Source organism: Chrysemys picta, chromosome 7 (assembly GCF_011386835.1).
Source record: "Chrysemys picta bellii isolate R12L10 chromosome 7, ASM1138683v2, whole genome shotgun sequence".
NCBI lineage: Eukaryota > Metazoa > Chordata > Testudines > Emydidae > Chrysemys > Chrysemys picta.
In genome coordinates, this window is record NC_088797.1 from 53,488,753 (window position 1) to 53,505,407 (window position 16,655).

At 43.2% G+C, this 16,655-nt stretch overlaps 1 protein-coding gene across 13 annotated transcripts in view; it reads left to right on the plus strand.

Annotated features, from left to right (window-relative positions):
• The window catches only part of USP4 (ubiquitin specific peptidase 4), a 145,225-nt gene that overhangs the window by 72,906 nt on the left and 55,664 nt on the right, over nt 1-16,655 (plus strand). For 9 of the 13 annotated variants that reach the window (XR_010589444.1, XR_010589445.1, XR_010589446.1 and 6 more), the window contains 2 exons: nt 13,619-13,702; nt 14,606-14,700. Coding sequence is in view for 7 of the 13 variants with exons in the window: in XM_065553186.1 (XP_065409258.1) it covers nt 13,619-13,702; nt 14,606-14,700 (179 nt within the window). In the remaining 6 variants the exon portion in view is untranslated. The remainder of the gene's footprint in view (nt 1-13,618; nt 13,703-14,605; nt 14,701-16,655) is intronic. The other 4 variants (XR_010589447.1, XR_010589449.1, XM_065553187.1 and 1 more) reach the window with 1 other exon arrangement.

The following is a 16,655-nucleotide window of genomic DNA, read 5'->3' on the forward strand; positions in this document are numbered from 1 at the left end:
GACCAATCCTATTCAATTTATTCATAAATGATCTGGAGAAAGGGGTAAAAAGTGAGGTGGCAAAGTTTGCAGATGATACTAAACTGCTAAGACCAAAGAAGACTGAAGAACTTCAAAAAGATCTTACAAAACTAAGTGATTTGGAATGAAATTTAATGTGGATAAATGTAAAGTAATGCACATTGGAAAAAATAATCCCAACTATACATACAATATGACGGGGGCTAATTTAGCTACAACTAATCAGGAAAAAGATCTTGGAGTCATCGTGGATAGCTCTCTGAAGATGTCCACGCAGTGTGCAGTGGCAGTCAAAAAAGCAAACAGGATGTTAGGAATCATTAAAAAGGGGATAGAGAATAAGACGGAGACTATATTCTTGCCCTTATATAAATCGATGGTATGCCCACATCTTGAATACTGCATACAGATGTGGTCTCCTCATCTCAAAAAAGATATACTGGCACTAGAAAAGGTTCAGAGAAGGGCAACTAAAATGATTAGGGGTTTGGAAAGGGTCCCATATGAAGAGAGATTAAAGAGGCTAGGACTTTTCAGCTTGGAAAAGAGGAGACTAAGGGGGGATATGATAGAGGTATATAAAATCATGAGTGATGTGAAGAAAGTGAATAAGGAAAAGTTATTTACCTGTTCCCATAATATAAGAACTAGGGGCCACCAAATGAAATTAATAGGCAGCAGGTTTAAAACAAATAAAAGGAAGTTCTTCTTCACACAGTCAACTTGTGGAACTCCTTGCCTGAGGAGGTTGTGAAGTCTAGGACTATAACAGGGTTTAAAAGAGAACTAGATAAATTCATGGAGGTTAAGTCCGTTAATGACTATTAGCTAGGATGGGTAAGGAATGGTGTCCCTAGTGTCGGTTTGTCAGAGGGTGGAGATGGATGGCAGGAGAGAGATCACTTGATCATTACCTGTTAGATTCACTCCCTCTGGGACACCTGGCATTGGCCACTGTCAGTAGACAAGATAGTGGGCTGGGTGGACCTTTGGTTTGACCCAGTACAGCCATTCTTATGTTTTTGTTCTTATTACCTTATGATCCCGAGCAGAAATGAGAAAATATCCTGTGTTTGCAGAAATTTAGGAACAATTTGACCCTTTTATGTACCCTATGTATGGCCGGGCAGGTTTATCTGTGATCTGGAAATGTGAGTGGACAATCAGGTGGCAAAAATTGCAGATGGCACAAAATTACTTAGGTTGATGAAGACTGGAAAAGACCAAGAAGCTTCAGAAAGATCAAATAAAGCTAAAAGAATGGGCAACGTAATGTCAGATAAAAGGCACTGCTGACAAATACAAAAGAATGTGCATTGGAGGCCATAATTTGAACTACTCGTACAGTTTGCTGTATTTTTAAATGAAAAAGACCGAAACATTATTGTAGATTCATCACTGAAAACCTGCTCACTGTGCAGTGTCCATCAAAAAAGCAAATGTAAGTTGAGATTTATACAGAAATGGAAGGAAAGATATTAGATCATTATGAATCAGTGACATACCTTTATCTGGAATACTGGGTTCAGTTCTGTTCACCCTATCTCAAAAAGGATATAGCAGAAACAGAAGGGATTCACAGATAGGCAATAAAATTGTTAGTGGCCTGGAAACATTCTTTATGAGTGACAATTGAAATGACACACTGTTTAGTTTAGAGAGAAGGTTAATAGGAGGAGACCTGATAGAGGTATATAAAATAATAAATGGCATAAATAGAATGTTTATAAGCATTCCCATAAAACAAGAACAAAGTGGACCTTCATTGAGATTGAAAGATAACACATTTAAAACTGATAAAAGCAAATACTTTATGTGAAACCTAATTAACGTGTAGAATTCATTGCCACTGGATAACACTGAGGCCAAAAGCTTAACAGGATTTAAGAAAGGATTAGAAAATTTTATGGATAATTGGAACAATGCACAGATAAGGTAAAAATACAAATAGAGGATTTAAATGAACAAGGCAGCCTCTGGGGTCATGTGGAATCTTACTGTATGGACATGTTAAGTAATTAACCACTGCAAGGATTCTTGCACCTTTCTCTGAAGCATCTAGTGGTGTTCTCTGTCTGAATCAGGATATTGGATTAGATAATCCACTGGTGGCAGTTCCTGTCTTCAAGAACTTCTATGCATCCCCACTTGTGGGATAGCTCCTTCTGCTGACGAGCTCACAGAGCCCTCTTCAAAGCAGTGGTGTGTACATGTTCTGAGGTTTTCAAACATTCAGCACCCAGGTTATAGAAGGGAGTGCACTTCTCAGCTGTCTCAGTTCCTTCTGCTGTGTGTTTTGACTACTGTCAGGGTGGTAAGCTTAGTGCCCTGTTCTGTAGTTGAGGTATATCCCTAAGTTTAGTTGAGTTCTCAAAATTCCCTCCAGTGCTGAAGCTGTGCTCCGATTGAAACTTGCAAGGGGTTGAAAAGCTGTGCCCATGTGGATGATGATTCCAGAATCAGATGCCGAAGTGAGGTTTTTGATCTGTTTGGGGGATTTCCCCCTCTTTGACCCAGTATGCTGCCTGCAAGGCATTCACACCGTAGGCTTTCCAGGACTGCTAACTGCAGCCCCAGCTGCACCTTATGGAAGTGGCCCTAAAGGCTCTTGAGTTACCAAAAGGCTGTGTTTTTGTGCACCGCCCAGACTGACCTGTATCTGCATCGCTGCCCACACCAGCTGTATAGGCAGAGTTGTTTACTCTGGCCACAGCTTCAGCACCAGCTTTCACTAGGGACTTGAGTGCTGGGTCAGTTACCTTGGAGTCTGCTCCACGTGGTACAATCAAGATTCAACACAAAACAGGGCCTTTGGCACTGACTTCTGCCACAAAGGCAGCTCCAATGATTCTCTAAGCTGGCACTAGCTTCTGTTAGGCCCCTTAAAACACCAAAATGCTTGGCTCAGCTTGTACAGCAGAACACTCCTGGCTCTGCCTCAGGCCTTCCTTCATGGGGTCCAGCCTCAGCACTGATGACTGCACTAATTCTGAGGAGGAGAAAAGGAAATGTTTGTCCAGCAGTGAAGTGTGTCCTAAAAAGAAACAGCAGCATTTCTGCTGGACTTCCCTGCCGCAGGAGCCCTGTTTGGGTTCTTCATGCTTTGGCACCATCTTCCTGCTTAGATATTTACTTCACTCATACATCTCATCATGGAGTAGTCACCTAGCCCTCGTCTCTGGGACTCCCAATTCTGGACCATTGATGATCTGGAGTTTGGCGGATCGTCTGTGCTGCCCGGCACAAGGACACACAGCCATCTGACTCCCTAAGGAGTCCTACTCATAGACTTACAGAGTCCTTTACAACTTCTAACTATGGAACTATATTGGGACTAAATACAAACTTTCAGAGTTGGCTGGACCTAGTGGCAGGGTCACCCCAGCTTGTCTTTTTCCCCAGCTCTAGGGCTTTGGGGAGTGTCCCATCAGCACAGCCCCTGTTTCAGTACTAGGGCCTGATCTCATGTCACCAATACAAGTGGACCCAGCATCACAGCCTTATCCTCCTCTTCCAACTCCCTGGTGCCTTCTCTGGCCAATGGTATTGATGACCTGGACGTCTTGTAAGAGGTAATGCTGAAAGATTTTTTATTTTTTTTTTAACTTTCTGAAGGGGGATGTCACTGGTGCCATCTCCCCAGATCACAACACTGGATCCTCAGCTGTGTCACTTTCCAGATATCAGTGTCAAGTGTTGCTGAGAAAGATCACTGCTGTTACAGCTGCCAATATCAACCAGAGCTGTAAAGCTCTGGAGCCAATGTTGACATTCTCCCATTTTGCTCTGACAAGCTGGCTTTATCAGCTGTGGTTTTAAATCTAGCCATGGATTTTTGGCTTACTCCAGCATCTTTGCCTGCAGTCTCAAGAAGGTGGCTAGGATGTACCCAGTCCCTTCTCTGGGCTCTAGATACTTTGAACAGCACCCCACTCCTAATAGCCTGGTGGTGTCAGTAGCTTTGGTCAAGGGAAAGGAGATGAGAACAATCCATTCCACAGCTAAAGATAGAGAGGGCAGGAGAATGAATTCCTTAGCCCACAAAGTCTATTCCTCAGGCTCCTAGGGGATGAGAGTGCAGACTACCAGGTGGCTATGGTGAGATACCAGTATGCATTTTGAGGAGCTATAAGTCCTGTTCTGGAGTCCTTTTTGCATGATGTGCCCTGTGAACAGTCATACATGTGTCTGACTCATTTGTGAGGACTGTGACCATGGCATAACTCTCCAGTGGTACTCCTGTTTCATTTGTCGGGTCTGTCTGCAGAGCCACAGGCAAAAATAAAGTATTTGCCCTTTGAAGGCAGGATGTCATCCAGTGAGTCATTTCTTTCATCACTAAAAAGTTGAAATCTATTAGGATCTTAGGCCCCTCCCTGAAGCTATCCAAGCCCTCTGCCACTCAAAAGCAGATGTTGCTTCTCCAGCCTTCTGATATCAAATGCAAGAACCACATACCAAGAAGCAAACAAAACAACAACAAACTTGTCTTGCTTCTGGTCAGCCCAAGGCAGGTTTGACAGTGCAGTCAAGTACAGACTACTGGCCTCTGCACATCTTCCTGCTTGCTCCCTCTCTGCCCCTCCCTTCGGACCACCTCTATTTGTTTCTTTTTACATCACCTCTCATTGCTGGGTCGAGACATTCTGTGATGGATATTCATCCAGTTCTGCACAATGCCCACTCCCTTCCCTGTCCCTCTTTAGTGACCCTTGTCACAAGAGTCCATCTAGAGAAAGTGGACTCCTCCATGGTTCCTTTCATGAGGAAGGAGTTCCCTTTTGAAATGTGAGTGGAGACGAACATTTTTTTTCCTGGTATCGCATCATTCCCAAGAAGGTGGACGCTCTTGGACCCGTCTTGGACCTTGTGAGTCTAAATAGTTCCATCGGGATCTTGGAGTGCACACATACTTTCACACCCTCCCCCTCTTGGAAGCAATCATTCCTTCCCACTTGCAAGGATACTGCAACCTGGCTCCCTATTTAAAAGATGCCCATTTCCACGTAACCATCAGGAAGGTGGGACAGACACGTTAGCAGTACAAAGTACTTCCCTTTGGTTGATCCATGGCCCCCAGGGTATTCACAAAATATCTGGCCAGAATAGCTGCTCATCTGAGGCCGGGTCTACACCTAAAAGTTAGAATGACCTAGCTACATCGCTCATGGCTGTGAAAATTTTTTACTTCCTGTACAATGTAGTTAGGTCAGCCTAACCTCCACTGATAGATGCAGCTAAGTTGACAGAATTCTTCTTGACTTGGCTACTGCCTCTGTCAGAGATGGATTAACTATATTGATGGAAAAAACCCATCGATGTGTACACTATGATACTGCAGCAGTACAGTTGCAGTGCCATAACTCTGCCACTGTGGTGTGGACATACAGTAAGATGTTACCCCTAAGGGGTCCATGTCTTTCCATACATAGATAACTGGCTGATAAGAGCCAGGTTTGTAGCAGGAGATGAGACTCCATATTCCATATTTGTCACTGGTTCCACAGTGTGGGGCTTGCAGCTCACCTAGGAGAAATCAACCCACATCTCTTTCAGAGGATCACATTCATCAGAGCTGTTTTGGATACTGCTCAGGGAAAAGCTTCCTCACCAAAGAAAAGTTTCCTCAATATTTTTCAGATTCTTCCTATGCTGACGGCCACTCCAACTGAGACTACTCAATATTTCTTGAGGGCCCGTGTGATCACTGCAACATTGTATAGTTCCACTGTTGCATTAATTTAAATGGAATAAATGGGGTAAAGATGTTAACATAACTTAACATTAACCAGAGTTAAATGAGGTCTGGAATACTTAGACCTCTGCCTGTGTAACACCCTTGCAAACACACCCTTTAAAAATCCTTTTTAACCTTTTATTAAAAATACATAAAAGAGAAACGGTTTAAGCATTTGAAATGTAAAGTAGTAAATAAGGCTTTCTTTTTAACATTTCTTGTTCCCTTCTTTTGCTGGAGAGAGCTTTTAGAAGGAAAAATCCCCTTGTTTTGACAGTCACTTAGATTAGAGGTTCTCAAACTTTTTTTTTGTTGACGGACCCCTTTTCAAATACAATGTTAATCATGGATCCCCAACTGAGAAACTGATTGACAAAAATATATATGTACTTCATACAAACACGTACTATTAGTAATGCTTTAAGACTATATTTACAGATACCAGGGAGATGGGTGTGCCTGGTTCTTACTGCAGTCTGTCTTTGGTGTGACATGTGCAGATGTGCAGTGAGATTTATTTATTTTTTCGTAATATTTTGCAGATTCCCCGTGCAGTCTCTAGTGACCCCATAGGGGCTGCGGACCCCAGTTTGTAGAATAGTTTACACCTTGATTATTTTGTCCACCATTTAGACCTAATATCCAGCATACCAATTTTGGCTCATTAACTTCCAGCGCCACATCTCCTTTTTTTTAACAATCATTATTTCAACACAGTCCTTGAATCATATCAACTCGGCCTTTTTGTTTTTGATTAATTCCCTTATTTTATCTCCCTTTTGTATCTTTTCCCATTCAGTATTTGTTGATAAAAGTTATTGTAACATCTTATAAACTTGTACATACTTGTTACAGTTGAGCTCACATATGGATAAGTTTGTAGGTCCAATTATCATGGCATAATTCCTCTCTTTTCTGAACCCCACCTAGGAATGGACATTTGTTCATAAACCCCAATTACAAACAAAAACATCATTTTAGTTTAAGCATAAAAAAGAAGGGGGGAAGAATTACGTGGTTATATTTTAAGGTTTGAAAATTTTATCCCAAAATCGGGGTTTACAAATGTTAATTAAATATTACAAACATTATAGTTAAAGCTTTCAGATGTTAACAGAGCTTGAGAACTTACAACTGTCATCATTTGTAGCTAAAACAAAACTTAAAACTGCTTCTGTTTATATGTTTGTAAGATGTATTAAAACAAACAAGCTCTTACCACTTGTTTGGCTGTCTGCCCAGGATGGGTAAAAATGGAAAAAAATCCTGTCTTTTTTTGCCACTTACACAGTTAAAGCTGTATATTTACCCAAACCATCTCAGTGAGTACTTATCCTTCCCTGTATTTTTCCACAGACCCTATGCCAGGAACCCAAGTTAAACAAAATCTTAAACTTAACTTTTATCAGAAGGTTGACTTCCTACAGAAGAAGCCCAAATTAATTAGCATTTGGTGTATCCCTCAAGACAGAGGACTCAGAACTCCACCCATGTAGTAAACTAAATTCTATTTTTGTTACCACCTATTAAAAGTAAGAAATCTGAATGAGACAGGTCATATTGCAACACGCTCCAACTTTGTAGTTCATGTTAGAGCTTTTCTACGCAATGTGGCAAAGCACATTACAGGCATGTGATTTGTAAAGTGCTCTAATGTGCTCTAATTGCCCCATTCATAACCTTGCTGGTGCACTCTAAAAGATTCGCATTAATGTAACTACTACTACTTGTGTCCTTCCACCACAGTCATAGGGCATGTGTTGGGCATGTGATAGGGCCTTATCTGTAGCCCTGGTGAGATCATCTGTGGTGCAAGGTTCCTGCAGGAATTGGCCATCCAACAGATGTTCCATGGTTTGTTTCACCACAGTCACAAATGTCTTGGTCATCTGGGTCACTTCTGAATGTTGACTTTTGACCTGCCAACTCTTGTTCAGAGGCAATTTAAACATCTCCAAGTCAACCAGTTCTTCTCTGCACCTTTGGGAAGGGATTCGGCAACCTCAGTGTGCATTTTGATGTCCTTGTTGAGTGTTTTGAGCTGTGTGTACCATATTTCCAGTTGAATAGCTGTTGGTGATTTTTCTAAGTAGTTCCATTGCAGCTAGGAAGCTTTTCAGTGATTCCAGGTGGGTGGCTTCCTCAGTGTGGCCATGTAGCAGATATCTGGTATCTTTGACTTGTCATAATTGTTCCCTTTTGCTTGTAACCGCTCTCCTGATATGCCGTGAAGCGGTTCTAGCAAGCACATAAAGGTAGTTCTTATTTGTTGGTTTTAGATATTCTGTGATGTAGCAGCAGCTGTCATCCTGGACAGGGTTCAGCTTTGAACGAACCGATCTTTCCTATGCTGGCATGCATGTTTGGCTGTTGAATAGCAAAGTGCAAGTGCAGTGGCTCGTAGCATTGCTGGGTTGGTTCCACATTTTAAATGTGCAAGCTTTCTGAGTTTGTTCTGGGTGCAAACTTTCCCTTTTGTCTTCTCCATCGTGCCTTGAAGGAAAGAGTGCGAGCTAGTGTCAGTCTAAGGCAGACAGGATTCCAGCAGCAAGCGATACCCCATTCCAGATTATGTTGATTTGTCTACTGGCCTCATGATTCTGAAGATGGAAGAGACGCGCTTGCATTTTGGCTGGGTTGGCGTGCAATTGGGTTGTTGGTGTAATAAACTGAGAGCCCAAAGAATTCCGATGTTAGCATAGCTTCAATCTGGACAAAATCCTTGGCTTGTTGGTATAGATAAAACTTCTTGTGCTGAGATCGATCAGTTGATCATTCGTGTAAATATTATAGTGTATTGATGAGAGTATGCTCCCTTATCTTAGGCCTTGTTCTGTTGCCGCCATCCATTCTGCTTCCCACATAGTTTGATATATAAACATTGGTTCTCTAATATCAATTGATATCAGTCATTTGGGGTGGTGATCTTTTGTCATGTTATATATTTTAGTGAGGAGCTTTTAATATTTCACTACTGTATGCTGCTGCTAAGCTGACAAACATGGCCCCTGTTACCACAAACTTTTCAAAGCCATCTTTGATGTATTGAGTGATATTCAGCACTTGACTGGTGCATGACTTGCCTAGGTAGAATCCAGCTTGCTCTGGGATTAGATGCTTTTCAGTGAGTGGTAATAGGTGTTTTAGGATAAGATGCTCCTGTAGTTTCTTGAGGTGACATAGTAGTGATATAAGCCTAAAGTTCTTTGACTCTGTTGCGTCCTTCCTCAGCTTCAGGAGTGCCACAACATGTGTTCATTGTCAGATCTTGGGTACTTTGTATTTGGCTGAGCATGTGCTAAACAACTTGAGTAACCAGTTCTTTATTCCTGATCCAAAGTGTTTGATATGTTGAATACAAATGTCATCTAGACTAGTGGCTTTGCCATTCTTGAGGGTGTTAATTCTGGAGGTTAATTTGGTCGTTGCATACTGTGCCCCAAAATTGTACGTTTCCTAGTTCTTGCCACTTAAGCTGTATCTTGGGCTGTTCGTTTGGTGCCCAGTCATTTTTTAGGAGTTGTTGTGTGACCTTGTCTGCAGTAAATGTGTAGTGTTGCTCTGCTGTCCTTGGGTGGTTGTTTCCAGATGGTTAATCCATGCTTCTTACTGCTCTGGGTCATGTGCACGCTCTCAGTGAGATTCTTTTATGACTTTTGTTTTTCCTCCTTTAGTCTAGAGACCATTTTTTTGCCTTTCAGTGAATGGGTCTGCTTTGAAGTTCTGCTTGCATTTTGCATACTAATCTGATAAGTTGGATGTTGTTCCCGGCACATAGTTTGTTCTCCAGCCTTGTGGATTATGCTTTTTCGAGACCATGCATTGACAAACTGGTCATAATTTTCTGGTATTCGTTCAATATTTCTTACAATGGCATCGAGGTCATTGGAGAAGCTCTTCCGTTTTACTTTCTTAAAATTAAAGCAGCACCAGCATTGTACTGAGTTTGGCATTACAGCTGCATTCTGGATGGCGATGGGCTGGCGCTGCACATGTGCACAAACTAAGTTTGTGACCTGAACCAGTTATGTTGTTGCTGATAAATGCCAGATCAGGGTTGTAGCCTCATTTCCATCAGCTGCTGTTGGAAGAACTGGAGAGCTTAGGATTCTGAATTAAGTGGTGTGCATTTGGCCACAATTCAGCTGGTTCATCATTTTTATCAGTTACGCGATAGCCCCATTTGACGTTATGACCAATGATCACCTGCGTTTTGTCACGTTCAGGGTTGTGGGCTTGTTAACTTGAATTGTTTGCACTGCAGTTTATAGACAGACACAGTGGAAATGCTACCAGTGTTTACAGTCAGGACTTCAATGTCATTGTTATCAGTCATAGATGTGTTGTTGATGACGAGATTAAGTTAGACAAAAATGGCACTGCCATATTGCTTGTGTGGTCTTTCAATTGTCAAGTTCATCCCAAATATCCAGGGCAGTGGCTGTTAATCCCTCTCTGTGTCTCCTGGAGGCAGTGAGAGTAAGGGCACATTTTGGCTATAAGGTCTTGTTTGGCACCCAAGAGCCCTTTGACATTTGCTGATATTATTATCAGTGCTGCCCTGATGAGGACCCTTTTGTATGATGCTGATGACTGCGTCAACCTTTAGGTACAGTTGGTCGGTTACGCTGATGACTGTGTTGCTCTGTAGGCCTAGATATATTCTTTAGTTTTACTGTAATAGTAGGTGTTCAGCAGGATTTGCAGATTCAGAGACGCTAACGGGGACCAGTATGTGAACACTCTTGTAACTATGTTCAGTGTCACTCACCAGGTACGACGTAGCACCCTGTTTAAATGCTCAGTTTGGGAAGGCAGTGCTACAGTTTCTAATTCATTAAAACTCCGCTCCCACCTTCCATATGGGCAATACCGCTCACTGCTCCCCTAGATGGGAATGTTCAGAGGCCCTCAGAGAAGAAAGGCAACTCATCAGTAACTGTTGTTCTTTGAGCGTTGCCTCTGCTCATTCACAATACCTTCCTGTATTCCCTTTTACTTCAGAGTTCTCCATGTAAATGGGTCTCTGCAGTTCAGGAGAAGGAATGAAGGTGATGGAGCTGGTGTGCTCCCTTACATAATCTCGTATGCTGAACGTTTGGTACCAGAAGGGGGTGTGCATGCATTTCCTGACAACAATGCTTTTGAAGAGGGTTCTGAAGGTTGATGCTGGATGGGAGGGGCCTTAGATGTGTCTGCTTGCACAGAGGAGACTCTTGAATGACAGTTTCTGGTAAGTGACCTCTTTCCTCTGATATGTCACTGGCATGGTGCATGTTGACTTGTCCCTTGGAGCAGGAATCAGGAAGTGAGCAATGTAGTAGGAAGAGAGCCGGAGACATAAACCCTTGTATCAGAGGCCTGCTATGAGGCAGGACCTGCTCACAGAATCTGGCAAGAACAGGGCTGATATTGCAGAAATACACATTCCTAAGAAGTGCTAAGCACAGAGTACTCACGCAAACATATCCCGATATCAAGTGGTACCAGAACATCCCGATATTAAGGATGGTACAAAAACATTCCATAAGGATAACAGGAACACGCTGACCCCTACTAAAAGATAAGGTCAGAATGACAATATGTAATAAAGATGTTTTGATTGAACCAACATGTACAAGATGATAACTAGCCACATCGGGGGCAATAACTATGTCAGAGGTAGTACATAATTTGTTTGTATTCGGGTATAAAGATGTATCTCAGAGGGAGTATCTTTGTCCAGAGGGGGGGAATGGAAAGTCTGCCATTCGCTGAGCTGCATTCTTGTCATGGGCATACATGTCTTACTATCCTTGTAGAGTCTACCAGGTTCTATTACCATGCTTTGTCAACAATAAACCTGGCTTGGTGCCTTTGTACCTTAAGGATCTTGTGGTCATTGGGCAGTTCGCTTGAGGTCTGCTGTGATGGCTGTTTGCGCAAAGCTGGGGCAGCGCGCGCGCGCACACACACACACACACACACACACACACACCCTAATCACAGGCAGGAGACAGCTATTGCATGAGCTGAATAACTTTTTTTTTGTACAGAAAAGTTCAATTCACGTGGTGGCATGGGAGTGTGGCACTCGTTGCTGGAAGGCCATGGTGGGCTGCAGGTGCCTGATGCCGGTAGGCTCTGGTAGTGTTGATTGGCTCCCAAGGGGTTAGTGCTTGCTTGGAGAGCCTACCATTCCTGGGATGAGGAGGATGGAGACTAGTGGAAGGCCTTGAGCGGAAGTGAGGGGAGAGCTTGACTCCTGGTGTTAGTTTCAACTTGTCTCTTCTTCTCGTGTCCGGAAAATATTTATTTCTCTCTGCAAAGTATTCCCAGTGGCCATAGGAAATCTCTGGTTTTAGCCAGTGTCTATGTGATATCCTTATGGGAGTTAGATAGTTCTGGAGAAATGATTTGCAGGAAGACACATTGGTTAATTCCAATTTACATGAGGTATAGTAGAAATCCAGCCAACCTGACCGTGGCTTCCTCCTTTCCTGGTGCGTGCTTTAGATCGGGGTGGGCAAACTGTGGGCTGGATCCGGGCAAACTGTGGGCTGGATCCAGCCCACCAGCTGTTTTAAGCCGACCCTCGAGCTCCCTCTGTGGAGCGGGCCTTGCCCTGCTTTGGCGCTGCAGCCGGGGAGCAGGGTCGGGTGCAGCTTCTGGAAGCCGTGGCATGGCCCCCCTCTGGTGCTCCTGCCGGGGAGCAGGGTTGGGGGCCGCTCCATGCAGTTCCCGGAAGCCCCAGCATGGCCCCCCTCCGGCTCCTACGCACTCCAAATGCCCCGCTCTAATGGCCCCCTCCGGTGCTCCAATGGGAGCTGCAGGGGTGGTGCCTGCGGATGGGACAGCATGCAGAGCCGCCTGGCCGCGCCTCCACATAGGAGCCGGAGAAGGAACATGCAACTGCTTCCAGGAGCCGCTTGAGGTAAGCACCGCCTGGAGCCTGCACCCCTGAGCCTTCCCCTGTGCCCCAACCCCCTGCCCTAGCCCTGATGCCCCTCCGAACCCCTCCATCCAAGCCCGGAGCACCCTCCTGCACCCCAAACATCTCATCCCCAGCTCCACCTCAGAGCCTGCACCCCAAGCTGGAGCCTGCACCCCTTCCCACACCCCAACCCCCTGCCCCAGCCCAGAGCACCCTCTTGTTACCCCAAACTCCTCATCCCCAGCCCCACCCTAGAGCCCACATTCCCAGCCTGTGCCCTCACACACACCCCCATTCCCCCAGCCCAGAGCCCCCTCCCGCACCTGAACTTCTCATTTCTGGCCCCACCCCAAACCAGAGCCCTCACCCCAACCCCAATTTGGTGAGAATTCATGGCCCGCCATACAATTTCTATTCCCAGATATGGCCCCCGGGCCAAAAAATTTGTCCACCCCTGCTTTAGATGCATAAAGTCAAAACCTTCTGGGAGAGTTTCTCTAGGATGGTACCTTTTGCAATGTTAATTGCAATATCCAGTGGCTGGAAATGGAAGCAATTCAGAGAGCAAATAAGGCATAGATTTTTCAACAGTAAGGGTATTTAACCATTGGAACAGCTTTTTGGGGCAGTGTGGTGGATTGTTCCATCACTTGAAATCAAGATTGGATGTCTTTCTAAAAGCTTCACCCCAAGTTATTGGACTAGACAGAGGAATTGCTGGGTGAAATTCTGTTATCTGTGCTGTGGCTGTCTGGGCTTCAAATCTTTAAATCTGAGCCTGAGACACTGAAGACAGCCAAGTGTGACTGGAAACCCCACTTGCCATAGAATTCTCTGCTTTTAAGATGTCAGGACTAACGAATGGCCAAACTCCCATTTGCTAACGTTCTGCTCCATGCTTGGATTTATTTTGCCTCGTGTAAGTTTAACGTTCTCTCTGTTTCCAGTATCGGGTAGTTGTGCCAATGATGGGGGCTGTATCAGACCTGTGTGAAGCTCTTTCCAAACTCTCCAAGATCCCTGCAGAAAATGTAAGACCAAGCACACACAATAATTTTGCTAATAAATGTGTTCTTTCTTTTTAAAGCATTTTATTAATGGAAAAACTTTGAAATGGACAATAAGCAAAGAGGAGCAAAATAGTAACTAAGCATTAACTAATTGGACTGATACATAACTCCTTGCTTGCCTGAATTCTAAAGAGAAAGCCATGACACAGGCAAGCCCTGTTCACTTTGTTACCTCCATTACAGTAATGACAGTAATAATGGTTTTAAAAAGGGTGTGTGTATGTGAGGGAAGAGACAGAAAAATGACTGCCACTACCATTGCAACTTGTCTTAATTTATCCTTTTTACCCCCTCATATTACTACTTTGGGGGTATCTATTCCTTAGAAACCTCCTTAGTAGCAACAGGAAATGGGATGTGCTTTATCTTGCTTAAGAAGTGAATAATTTTATTGTCCATTAAAACATCAGGCTTGAAACCTGTGGTTCGTGGGAAGTTGTCTGGATTCCCATGTATATAACTTGTTACCTCATGCCAGTTCAGAGGATTAGTTCAGTTCCTTTGTAGTTATTAAGTGTTCGGTTATCTCTGTCTTACATCCCAGCCTGTTGGGACTTGATGCACTGGGATGTATGATGATATCTTCACAGGACAGTGGCCACTGTGCTTGACGTGAAGCCACTGGGAGCTGCAGGTACTCAATGCCTCTGAAAAATCAGGCCCAATTGTTATTCTCTGCCTCATTGGTTTGATTAGATTCAGTTAATAGTATGTCGGATCAACCATAAGGTGTCACTATAGAGCCTCCATCAACACTTTGGTGACGTGTACATGAAAAATGTCTGAGAAAGAAAAATGAGGAACTGTTTCTAGAATTGTGAATTATTTTAGTTTGTCTAACTGTCTCTAACTTCACTCTTTTAGATGGTGGTGACAGATGTTTATAATCACCGATTCCACAAAATTTTCCAAATGGATGAAGGGTTAAGTCACATCATGCCAAAAGACAACATCTTTGTGTGAGTAACCATCTCTTTGGAAAGTGCAGTGTTGAGAAGAATGTGCTAGGAGATGAGATTTTGGGCTTTCTGTATATACAAGCTGAAATGTTTTTTCCAACCCCCAGCCTGCCTGTAGGTTGTCCTTCATGTAGTGGCTGCTCTTTGGCCCTATGTCTTTAACTAGGAGCTAGCTGGGCAGTCTGGGGGCACCGTTCTCATGCATGTCCCCTCAGTGGATATGCTTTATTTCCAGTAGTGATCACAGTGTGCTAAGTGCTTTCCTAATATAAGTCAGGGTCTCTAGTCTGAGGAGCTCTTAAGTCTGAGTGATTATTTTCTAGTCACTTTGTGCTTATGTTCTATAATTTATAGGGATGCTGCCAACTTATTTTGAATTTCTGTTACTTATTTGTCTTGCTGTAATGCCTTTGAGGCTTCAACAGAATTTGTGGCTCCCTTGTGCTGGGTGCTGTACATATACGAAGTAAGAGACAGTCTCTGCCCCAAGGAGGTTACAGTCTAAATAGACAAAGGGTGGAAGAAAGGAAGTAGTATTACCCCCATTTTGTAGATGAAGAATTGAGCCAGAGAGAGAAAGCAACTTACCCAAGGTCACATAGGAAGTGAGACACAGATGTGGGAATTGAACCTAGAGTCCTTAAGGCAGTTCCTTAACCGCAAGACCATTCTTCCTCTTTGTCTAAAAAAATGGGTTTTAGTCTGAGGCTTTGTTTTAGAAAGCTGTTTTGTTGCCTTTGCTGGTGTATAGTCAGGTGTTCGTTTCTTGTGAAGCAGCTGATATGTCATTTAAGGATGATCACTGCATGACATTGCAGTCTTGTGCTGTCCTGTCACTCTAGTTGTTGTGGCATTGTCATTGAGTAGTAGTACCAGAGTTTCCAAAAAGCTCTCAGTATGTTATTTCCTGCAGCTGTAATTGTGAACTTCGTCATTGTGGGACAAGTTACAATTATTTGGAAGAACATTTGGATTCTGTGTAGTTTGTTCCTTGTGGTTGACATGTTGTGGGGTAGAAAGCAGTGTCTTCAGTTATTGAGTGCCAAGTTATATAATCCCCCAAATTACTAAAATGTATAGTCTAGAAAAACAAGAAATAGTAGGCCAAATCTTAATAATTATGTCTCTTAATACCAACTCAGGGATATCACTCCCACTGTTTTAGTCACACACGGTCCTTTTTATGCCTCTGGACAGTGGTTCTCAACCCAGGGGTCCATGGACTAAGTTTGAGGTCCGCGAAAGACTTAGACTGAAAACTGACTGAACAGAATTCAACTCAACAATAGATTTCCAAGGGGGTCTGCACCTCCATTTGAAATTTCCAAAGGGGGATGCAAATGAAAAAAGGTTGAAAATCACTGTCTTAGGGGACACCAGGATTGAAGACAAGCAAAACAGTCGCAGTTATTAACTATGACTATTTCCTTATTAAAGAAAGGAAAATATAAACAAAACACAAACAACATGCAATGGTTACTTCAATTACTGTTGCTTCTCTATGACTCTGTGGACAGCTTTTAATAGAGATTACACTTTAGAGAATGGGTCTGCACTTGGATGGGACACTTTTATGTAGGTAAACTACAGCCAAGGTTCATTAGTCCCAAAATCAATACTCAGTCCTCTCTGTGTGTCATAAATAACTGAAAAAGTTTATACATGGCAAAGGGTAGGTAAGTCCTGCCTGGTTTATTATGGATGAGCTAAATAGTTTATAAATACTCACTTTTTCCAATCTTAATTAATTGTTACATGCAGTGCTGTCGTAGCTATGTCAGTCCCAGGATATTAGACAGAAATGTGGGTGAGGTAATAGCTTTTATTGAACCAACTTCAATAACTAGTGCTAACTACTTATGCTAAACTATCTGTTCAACCTTGTATTTAGCTGGAACATCTGAGTACCTTTCCCAGACCTCAGGAAGAGCTTTGTGTATCTCGAAAGCTTGTCT